Here is an 11,771-nt window from a genome sequence, read left to right as displayed (position 1 = left end):
ATGCGCCTACATTAAACATCCAATGTCAGTACAATGATTTAAACAACTAAGCAATTACATTGAGATTGAAATAAAATGAAATGAAGTTCATACAAGTAAGAGGTTAGAGGTGGATGGCTGGTAATGACTCGGTGGATGAGACTTTGAAGGCGGAGTAATAATAAGCCTGGTGATACGACGATACCAAGCTAGGTACTTTGTCATAATTGGAGAAGAAGATCCGGTAAATGGATTACCCTGAACAACCAATGCCTCTTGTCGGCTCCATTCCTGCACATGTGTGGAATGTCGAGACTCCCAATTACTTTGTCCCCTCCTATCCTTCTTGTGTAGAGCATCACCCGTGTCAACTCCCTGTGGGATCGATTGCTCTAACCCAAACTGATGCATGACTCTGTCTGGTACATGTAACTCAACGCCGTCAAAAGAAAATCTATGGGGATCGTGTACGCCAAATATGAGTGTTAGAGCGACAAATCTCTAGTAGTTGCTCCATCACTGCCTCGGTATATGGCTGACAAACCATCTGTTTCACAACACATGATTGTTATTAGTAATAAATTGGCACAACTATAATATGTGAATTTAAACAAATAAGGAGAAATTGAACAACTAATTGTACCTGGTCCTCACGCTGATGGTTAAAAGCATCTGGATAATATGGAAGTCCAGATGTTGTACGAGCACACAAAAGATGTACACGTAACCAACTGTAAATTACATAATTAAATTTCTTATTTATTAAATTCCATCTTTTAATTAAGAAAAAGTCAAGCAATACACTACCTGCACGCAAGAGAGTCAACACCTCACACATGCTGTGTCCCTAAAATGTCTCCCTCCTCCTGAAGGTCCTTGTGAGGTAGGTCATGAGCCCTCCGTACGTAGGGTCGACCAATGAAAATGTGCTCCCACGACCACAACTGCACGAGGATGAGTACACCTCCAATCTGACATGCTTCTCTATGACATGCTAGCTCGACACAACTGACAATACAAAAAAGCAAGAGTTGCACTCCCCCAACTGTAGGTCAAAGCTGTCTCCCAATCTCTAAATGGGAGATAGTAGAGTAACATAGCGTCGCCACTCTTATCAGAGAAGAGGATGGATCCCATGAGAGCTAAGATGTAAGCTCGACTATATTGCTTAATCACCATGTCATCCGCTCCCTCTGGTACCTCCGAGGAATGTCGTCTCAGCCACATTAACTTCAAACTAGATCCTTCTAAATAAGGCTTCCCCTTCTAATCAAGACCGGGTCAAACTCCGAGTAACTCCTCAACGATAACATGCCAACTCTCACATGGAGGAGGACCAGTGACCGGTGGACCATGGACTCTCAAGCCTAACAAAACTGCGACATCCTGTAAAGTAATAGTGGTCTTTCCTACCACAAGATGAAAAGTATGGGTCTCCTGTCTCCATTCTCAACCAACGCCTTAAGTGGAGAACGATCCAATGAAATCCCAAATTAATGTCCAATAGTTTCTAACATCAACATTCAACACTAAAACTACCCAAATTAATCACAAATTGTCAAACACTATGAATATAGCATAAATTTACAGTAAAACAACAAATAAATTTGATAATTTAATTAAAATAAAATTAGGGCATACAAATTAATTCAACTGCTTAAATACATACCAAAATTCAGCAAACAATTGAGTGTCGTATAATTGAAGACAATTGGGTATCGAGCAATCGGCGTCGGCAACTGGCGGTGGTGGTACGGAGACGCCGACAGCAGCGGTGGATGTGGTTGTGCGTCCCTTCCAACTTCGCAGTTCTATCGAACCTTTTTTTTCATGATTTGTTTTCTGAAGGATAAAAATGATTTTGTTAAAAAAAAAACTTACTTTATATAAAACCGCTATTTTAAGTATCGGTTTTTACTAGTAACGATTTTCTAAAAAACCCGTAAAAAAATTAATTTCTCTTAACCGGTGACATGGACGGTACGGTGAGAATTTAATAAAAAGTCACCGTATACTGGGAATTGGAGTTTTTCCCAACATTATTTTGGAAAAAAGCTCATAACAATAATGCTTTATACTACCTCCTCTATTAGGCATCCTAATTAATTAAAAGACTAAAATAAAAAAATGCATTAAACCCCCAGAACTTGCATACTATCCAACAATTGTAATTTGTAAATCACAAATTCTTACTTACATAAATGGTCAACCATTAGTTGATTGTGTAACAACTTCTCATACAATAAGTGAAGGGGGGAGGGTGATTAAAAATTTGGTGTCAAAATTATGGCTAAGCTACAAGAAATACCCGTAAAGTCTAAATGGAAATTATATTTAAAATTGTAATTTGGTACATTAAAATTTCCAAACAAAATATGAAAACTACCATTTTATCACAGCTCAATTTAAATCTTGCACAAAAAAAGAAAAAAAAAAAATCATTTTTCACCATCTAGTACAATATTCACATGATGCATACGATAATTTCAAAAATTATTTGATTTAACTTCTAATATGAAGTACTAGTTTATCACACAAATACAACGATGAAATAAATATATTAATTCACAAATATGAAAGGGTGAAGGAATTGGTACCCGGACCAAAAATGCATGGCAAGAATGATTGTGGTTTTCATTGTCGTCTTTTTTTTTTTTTTTTTTTTTTTTTTTTTTTTTGCGACTAAATTTCAAACGAATTGAAGAGAGTGGAACTGAATTTCTAAGTCGATGTATGAACATCAATACTATTATAAAAATACTAGCTTAGGTTTCGTGTCATGTACTGTAATTTTTAAAAAACAACATCAACTTTTCAATATAATTAGTTATTTTACAAAAATTAAAGAAGATCTAAATGAAGTTAATAAATATACACACTACTTTGATGTGAATTTTAATCAATAAATAAACAACTTTTTTTATTAGGGAAAAAATATGAATATTTTCTTGAAGTAATTTAAAATATGTTGCAAATTATGATAATATATTCTATTATAGTAATAAATGTTTGTGTGGAAATTGGAAAGGTATATCAAATCTTGTTTTATTTAAAGTAATTATCTTTGTTATTAACATGTCTAAAAAAAATTTTTTTTAAAAAAAATATGTATAAAAAAAATTATTTTATATAAAATTTTATATTATAATTGAATTTTTTCAAAAAAAAAACTACTAAGAATACACCAAGAGATGATACATGTCATTGGTGGTGTGTCTTTTAGTATATATACTAGGTTAGTGTCGTGCGATGCACGGTTTTAATAGTAAAAAAAATTCACTTGTAATGGTGTAACATAAATTTTTTAAGCAAAACATAGTAATCTTGATCTCTCTCGTTAAATTTATTGAGCTAAAATGGAGGACATACTATAATTAACTTCATAACTATAGCAAAATTTTAAAAATGTTACCTTGAAAAATAAAATAAAATAAAATAAAAATTAAAAAATATATATAAAACATTAAAAAAAAAAAATGATGTCAACAATTGTTTTGAAGGGAAAATTTTTAATAAGAAGATGTCACGTGTATAGTTATGATATAAGCGGTTACTTTAGTATTAGTTATAGATAAGGTTATTGATTGATTGATATCTTTCCTCCCACCTTTATTAGCTACTACATTCAGGGCTAATAAAGGCGTATAGCATCTATTTATTTAGCATATATATAGGAGGGCGTTTTGGGGTTTTCAAATTTTTTTTTCCTTTGATTTTTTTTCTACAGTGATACATTCAAGTGTACTATTATGCTACAATGGTACATTCACATGTACTATTATGCATGTATAATGTAACATTAAGTATAAGTTGTCTTAATAGTACTTTTAGTGTAATATTACGTACGTAGTGGTACTTTTTACCATCATATTTTCCACCAAAATTCCTTCCACCTTGGCCCACTTTTATGTGACAAATTTCAACTTAATTTCAATAATGTCATCCTATATATTTGTTAACATATAGGTGCTATGCGCCTATAGTTATTCCTACATTCAATTAGATATGATTTTCATTGTATAAACACTAGTAGAATAAACTAAATGGGCAGCCACAAATGGCAAGCGGTTTTTGAATTCCGCTTGCCAAAATATAAATGGCAAGCGGTTTTGGCTGAACCGCTTGCCAAAATGCAAATGGCAAGCGGTTTTGGATGAACCGCTTGCCAAAATGTAAATGGCAAGCGGTTTGAGCATTGAACCGCTTGCCATTGGTAAAAAAAACCCTAACAAATTAAACCCATCCCACATATTCATCACGCGGCGCCTCTCTCCTCTCTCTCCCCCCTCCTCTCATTTCTCACGCTCTCTCTCCTCTCATTTTCACGGTTCTCCTCTCTCTCCTCTCAACTTCTTACGCTCTCTCTCCTCTCTTCCTCCATCACGCCTCACTTCTCTCTCTCCTTCCCCTCCATCTCCTTCTCTTTCTTCTCGCCCCTCACCACAACAGCGACGATTCACCACAACGAGCGACCAGCGACAAGAAGAAGGTGGTAGGGTTCAGATCTTCCGGCTCGGCGTTAGGGTATTTCGCTGCTTCTCAGGTCATTCTCGCTTTAATTTCCGGTATTTCGTTGAATTTTGTTGCTAATTTTCGAGTTTTTGAAGTTTAGATCTAATTCATCCTAATTTTGCAAAACTTTTGTTGTTTTTAATTTAAGATGTGAAATTATTGTTGTTTATTTTTAATTTAAGTTTAGATCAGAATTTTTAGCTAGCTAATTTTCGAGTTTTTGTTGTTTGTATTAGCGCAATTTTTTTTCTTAAGTGTGTGCTTGTTTGGCAGATTCGGGTGAATCGGGATAGGGTGCTGGTGGTGGTGATACGGGTTAAGGTGGTGGCAGTGATAGGTGGCGCGCGCGGCTGGTGGTTTGCATGCTGGTGGTGGAACTGGAACAAGAGCACAAAATCAGAAAATTAAGTTATTTATTAATTTATTTATTGTATTTATTTTTTTGATGAAAATCAAAAAATGTAATTTTTTTTTTTTGAAGGATCAGAAAATGTAATATTGAAGCATTTGATTAATGAAAATAGTTATGTTTATACATATGTTAAGTTCTTGTGTATCAATTTAATTGAAAAAAACAAATTTTTTATTTTTTTTATTATTATTATAGGTGTAATGGGCAGCGGTTCGGAGCCCAAACCACTTGCCATTACCTTCAAATGGCAAGCGGTTCTGAACCGCTTGCCATTTAAAATGCCAATGGCAAGCCCCCCAAGAGCATGCGGTTCAGAACCGCTTCCCATTAGGGGGTTTGAACCGCTTGCCATTTAGTATTTTCTACTAGTGAAATTAATTGACTAATTTGATAGAAATTTTTTATTTGTGTATTACATGATTGATTTTACTAATGAATATAAATAAAATATCATAATTTATACAATTTTGTACGTAATTGGTTGTTATTTTTTTTAAAAAACGTTTTTGCTTATTGATGGACCCTTCCATTTTTCTAGTTGATAAACTAACTTTTTTACATATAAAAAAATTATCTTTAATTTATATCTACAAGAAGAGTGGTATTTTATGACCTGTTCCTTTCAGCTTAATTTCAGTTCAATTCAGTTCACATCCTAATTTCGTTCTCTCATAAACAATTCAATTCAGTTCAGTTCATTAAATCTACCAGAACAGGTCCTATTTCAACTTAATTTCAGTTCAGTTCAGTTCAGTTCAGCTCCAATCGGTTCAATTCAGTTCAACTCCTAATTTTCTTCTCTCATAAAATATTCATTTCAGCTCTATTCAGTTCAGTTCAATTCAGTTCGGTTTAGTTCTGTTCAGCTCTAATCTGTTCAGTTCAGTTCAGTTCAGTTCAATTCAACTCAATTTAGTAAATGTGAATAGGCCCTTAGTCTTCACAGAGGGGCACCACAACCCTCTGCTATGGTTTATATAAAAGAGATAATCGTGGCTTTCCTAATTAAATTATGGAAAATTTATCAGAAAGACACTTTTATAATTTATACTCTCTTTCGTGTAAAAATAACCTTTTTATGTTAAAATTTAAGTGGCACAAAAAGACCTTATAAGTGATTTTTGTTCTAAGGAGGGACCTTGTGATCGGAAAGTGAGAGTTGACCATTGAAATCTACCGTTGATCGACATTTGATGTTCCCAATATTTAATTTCTCAAATTTCGAGCCAAAAAATTGTGCGGTTAAGATTTTAGGGGTCAATAAACCTTAAGGATCCAATTTAAAGTTTGAATTGGTAAAAAATGCTAGTAATGTCTCGTTTTTACGTGCCAAAAACCACTCAATTTCCGTATCATTATTTTCGAGCCAAAACAAATTGTAGAAGAAGAGATCCCTAGAAAACTGATGATAAAGGGTGGAAGTCAATGATATGGGTGAAAACGTTGAAAAAAAAGAAATGAATATACCATCTTAGAGAATAAATAATGTAATTAAATGCACAAGATTGTTTATGAGGCATAGGTAGAGTCAAATATAAAAGTATTCCGAGTGTACCTGAAGTAAAGTGTACTCAAGTGTATATACGGAATTTGCATATCATTAAGTTGGTAATCGAGAATGTGAGCAAATAAGTTTTTTTTTTTTTTTTTTTACAAATAGAACAATGAAAGAAAAGAACGAAAAACAAACCACCACCAACAAAAACTAACTAAAAGGTCCAAAAAAGAAAACGCCTACGACGAGCTTGCCCTGCAAGCCAATGCGCTGGAGCAATCCAGGATCGATCAACTTTTTGAATATGACACGCCTGAAAACCTGCAAGGACCCTACGAATATCCCGGAGCAGCCACACGCAATTAATGTTATTCGCAGTCAAACCACACAAAAGAGCGACCAGCTGAGCACAATCTGAGTAAATACACACATGCAGAAATCCTTTCTGTAAAGCAGCTCGAAGCGCCCAGAAACAAGCTTGCAATTCAGCCTGAAGAGCAGAAGAGGCCCAACAAGCATGAGCACCTCCTCCCTTAACAACTTCGGAATCCGGATGACAAAAAATTCAACCCGTCCCTGCCGAATAATCTCTAATATCCCAAGCCCCGTCTAAAATTAAACAAACATTTAATAAGTCCTGAGCCGATCCCCGAAGCCAACCCGAGGCATCAACCACGGGCTGATGCAGAAAAGAACGCGACACGGATAATTGACGAGAAGAAAAAGAGGCCGTCTGCTTGCTTCGAAGAAACCAGTCATTCGTCAGAGTGGAAATAGTAGTCTGAGAATAAACCGCACTGCGAAAAACCAGATTATTGCGAGTCAACCAAATAGCCCAGAGTCCTGCCAAAAAGAAGAACAGGGCGTCCCATAACCCTCCCTGGGCATAATTAGAAATAATTGTAGTGACCCACCCTTCAAAAGGAAGGGTATAGGGACTTTCAAGCTCAAATCCCGGGGGAGCATCCAGAAGACCACTCCCCGCAGCAGAACATTCCCGAAATAAGTGGGAAGTCGTATCATGAGCAAATAAGTTTAATATTGATATGGATTGACAAAAATTTTATCACTAGTTACATAACATAGATCAATCCTGACAAAAACGAAAACTATAAGTATACCAAACAAATAAAGAAAGGAAAAAATACACAAAAATTACGGTGTCATGCCGCAAATTTTATTCTTAATCATCCTCTAAGCTTCATTAGGAGTCTCTTTTATGATACCAAGATCATTACCAACATTTGCATTGTCTGTAATTGTGCTTATTGTGGTGTCTGGTGATTCAATAATTGGTAATATTTGCTCTTTTTCATCTTTGCTTTTCCCCCATATCACTATGTATAAACCCATAACTATTACAATTGCTCCGGCTATCCTGCAATAAGAAGATTCTTACAAGATTAAATATACAAAAGAATTAAGGTATATTAAGATATAGATATGAAAGTTTTTTTTAAAAAATATGTTTTTTATTTTGTTTGGCAATGATTGAACTAAAATATCACAATTATTAAGAGCATTATAGAAACGTTTATAGTTTAATTTGGTAACAATAAAAAGTGAAGTGTACTAGGATATCCTAAAATGAGATTTGACATATGATGGATGACATAGCTAGAATATTCTATAATCTATATTCTATACTTGTTTTATCTTGTATGCTTTTCCAAAACAAATTAGTTTTGTTGGCACAAAATCCATTAATTTTTGTTTGCTATACTTTAAAAAAATTGAAAACAATTAAAAACACAAAATCAATACCTCCCCAAAGTAAGTTGTTCAGCTAGAACAAAGGAGCCAAGGAAGGCGACGATAACCATACTTAAAGGATTAAAAGCGGTTACAAAAACCGGTCCTTTTTCCTTCATTATTTTCCCTTGTAAATAAAATCCAATTCCCGAACATATAACCCCCTGCAAAATTACCAAAATGCAAATAATTTATTATTTCAATACCCTGGATTTGTACTCGGACTAGATGTAGTGGTTACATTACTAGTCTAAATAATGTTATCATCGTAATAATTAAATCTAAAGCATATGTAAAATAAAGTGTTACATACACTGTAGATATAGGCAATTAACTTAGAATCCCAATCAAGCGCCCAAATGGAAGTGTTTCGTTCGGCAACAAATGCTACAATAGTACCTTCTATTGCACCCGCAAAACACATCAATGCCGTTAGGGACATCTCTGCTGGGTATGTTTTTAATGTTATTGCCTAACCCAAGACAAACAATAACCCATGTGAGAATTTGTTACCTAACATGTAAAAAACCACATGAAATATATGTGAAATATAATAACCTAAAATAGGGCATTAAAAAACAAAGTGAGGATGCCGTTGTATTTCTTAGATCAACTACGTATCAATTTCCAAAAAAAAAAAATTAAATTAAATAAAAAAAAAAAATACCACATGCAATATATGCCGTTGTATTTCTTACATCAACTACGTATAAATGGAAGTTTAGTAGTAAAAGTGAGGATGTTCTTTATAACTAATAGCTAGATTATAATTATTCAAAACGACTAACTTAAAACTATTTTTTTTAAAAGACGGCTTGAAATTGAAATTATTTTGAGTTACCACAAATCCAAAATTAGATTTTTAATAAAATCTTTGAAAGTTTGGAATATTTCTATGGCGGGTCTGTGAATATAACCTAAATTGGGTTTATTTTGATTGAGTTAACAAAAATTCGAACTAGTTTCATAATTAAGATTGTTTATAAAGTTGGGATTATTCGGTTATTCCTATGGCGAGTTTGTGAATATAATACAGAATAAATAATGGATGCTTACTTGAAGAATAACAAAGCCTGCCCAACCCATACAACCAGAAGTGATCATAATTGCACCCTTGATAGGATTTTGATGATAAACAGTCTTAACAACATGATGATTGTAACTTCCGTTACTCCACGGCATATTAAGCCCTGGACCTTTTACAAGAGTCATTATTGTTGCACCTCCAATAGTCACTATCGTTCCACCCACCTTCGCTAAACTTGGAACTTTCTTATTCACTACTTCGAGCCTAATGAAAATATGCATTGTGATTAATAATATCGTGCAAAATACAAGGAACAACATACGTATAAAATTTAGATTTAATATAAGTATGGAGATAAGCTAAAATACTGTCTCTGAACTATGGCATTAGTTACATATTTGGTCCCTCATCTTTCAAATGATACAAATTGGTCTCTCTACCACCATTGCCTCACCATTTCTGGTGGAGAAACTTATGAATCAGTAAAGTTTGGGGATGTGTGCTACCAACTAAGCAAAAGTTAAGGGACTTATCCTAGTTAGCATTTGTTTAAGGATTATAAATCATTATTATTTGTTTTTGTTAGCTACTAATATTTATTATTTATTATGTACAAACTTTGATTAAAATGAAAGAAAACATACCCAAATTTTTTGCTTTTTTAAAAAATTAAATGACTTTTTTTTAATATATGACTTAAAGAATTAAAGAAGAAAATTAAATATGACTTCAAAAATTAAATACTTCGACTTTCTTTCAAAAAAAATTAAATGCTTCGAATTAAAGAAATAGGAAAAGGAAAAATAAAGAAAGAAGGGAATAGGAAAAGAAAAAATAAAGAAAATTAAAATTAAAAAAATAAAACGGTCAGCCCTCTCTTCTTCTCTTTCGATTTGGCTGCTCTAATGGGGGAAACAATCCTCTACTTTGCACCTCATTAACGATCATCAGCAATCACCATCTTTTAATTCCAGCCTTTGATTTATTTTGTGATTTAATCTTGGCCTCCTGATTTATTAATTCTATACAAGCTCATGCGCAATATAGTTCGGCCGAACCGGAGGTTTTGGTTGCGTGGTTGATTAATGACGGTGGTGAGGCTGCAGATTGGTGGAGATGGGGTTGTGTGTTTGTGGCAGGTTGTTGGTGATGTGGGGTGAATAAAGGTGGAAAATCCTATAGGTTTTTTTTTTTTTTGTTTCGGAAATTCTATAGTTTTATTAATGCAAATCAAAATATTAATGTTGATGAAAAAAAAAATTAATGTCAGTTAAAAGATTCCTTTTTAAATAAAAATTGACCATAAAAAATAAAAAATAAAAATTTAATGAATCATGGTTCCTAAACTTTTGCTAACTAGGATAGGTCCCTAAACTTTTTTTAAAATATTATTTTATTTTTTGCCACATGGGCACTTTGGTCCTTAAACTTTGTTGACTCATCTTTTTTCCACCGGAAAAGTAAGTTATGGGTGGTTGAGGGACCAATTTGTTTCGTTTAAAAGATAAGAGACCAAAATGCTACAAATACTAAAGTTGAGGGACCGTATTTTAGCTAAACTCTATAAATATGTGTTATTTGATCGTGTTTGTACCTAAACATCCAAGCTAATAGAAACGTTAGGGCTGGGACGGTGTTGCTTAATGCACTAACAAAGGTAGCTGTTGTGTACTTCATCCCCGCATAGTAGAGGTTTTGATCGATTACTGGCCTGCACCAAAAAATTTCGATTTAATAAATAAACTACATATATACTAGGAAATTCTATCTAGCGACCATGTGTTTTAAACTTTTTTCATTTCGGATAGTTCCTTATTCTCTAACGAGAAAGTTAGGAAACAGATGAAGTACTTACTTAGCCGATTGATCCACGTACAAAAGAGCTTCCTTGCACAATATTATTATGACCATGAAATAAAATAAATATACTTCATGATCGAATTTCATTTATTATTAAATAGTGTATAGGTTTACTTACTCTAGCAAACCAAGACCTAGTATCTTGATGAAAATGGAGAGGGTCATTTGCGGCCTTACCTTCCTGCATAAAAAATCACACAAGCAATAAGTTACAACTCTTTCTTCTAGCTTAGCATGGTGAATAGTGTTAGAAATAGGTGTAACACGAACATATATATATGGTACGTAGTCACGTACGTACCTTTCGAGTACAAAGGCGAAAGGAGATATGACAATGGCAGCCACAGCTTGCCTATAAACAACGAACGAGTAATTACTCATTCCATTGTTAAGGGCAGACTTAGCTATTATAGCCAGCCCGGCGATCCCGAACTGCATAAAGATGACGGCCACGTACGGTCTAGCTCGACTCCATATCTTTGCCATAGATGCCATTGTTGTGAAACAACTATAAATATTTTTTCTCTTTCCTCTCCTTAGTGATTTCAACTATTTGGTAAATGGCATTAAGCCATGCAAAATATGCACCTATTTATAATATGGGTACTTCGTACTTTAAAGTTTGGGTGCATGAAAATATGAAATTCTAAGAAAAATATTACACGGCTTCGAGTTTTCGAATCCTAGGGATTCCACTAATTTAATTAATTGAAGATTATCTAATTAATTAATCA

General features: G+C 33.8%; 1 protein-coding gene across 1 annotated transcript; it reads right to left on the bottom strand.

The window, feature by feature from the left end:
* Positions 1-7,592: 7,592 nt before the first annotated feature.
* On the bottom strand, positions 7,593-11,532 carry LOC145592013 (WAT1-related protein At2g39510-like). The gene is made up of 7 exons (XM_081648481.1): positions 11,339-11,532; positions 11,156-11,218; positions 10,772-10,888; positions 9,207-9,441; positions 8,464-8,622; positions 8,163-8,314; positions 7,593-7,776 (listed from the first exon to the last, which is right to left on the bottom strand). Exons 1-7 carry the CDS (start codon positions 11,530-11,532, stop codon positions 7,593-7,595), a joined length of 1,104 nt encoding a protein of 367 aa, XP_081504607.1.
* Between the last annotated feature and the right edge of the window lie 239 nt (positions 11,533-11,771).

Source organism: Chenopodium album, chromosome 18 (genome assembly GCF_948465745.1).
Source record: "Chenopodium album chromosome 18, dcCheAlbu1.1, whole genome shotgun sequence".
In the NCBI taxonomy this organism is placed as follows: domain Eukaryota; kingdom Viridiplantae; phylum Streptophyta; class Magnoliopsida; order Caryophyllales; family Amaranthaceae; genus Chenopodium; species Chenopodium album.
The sequence above is the reverse complement of the archived record's forward strand: the minus strand, read 5'-3'. Positions and strand labels throughout refer to the sequence as shown.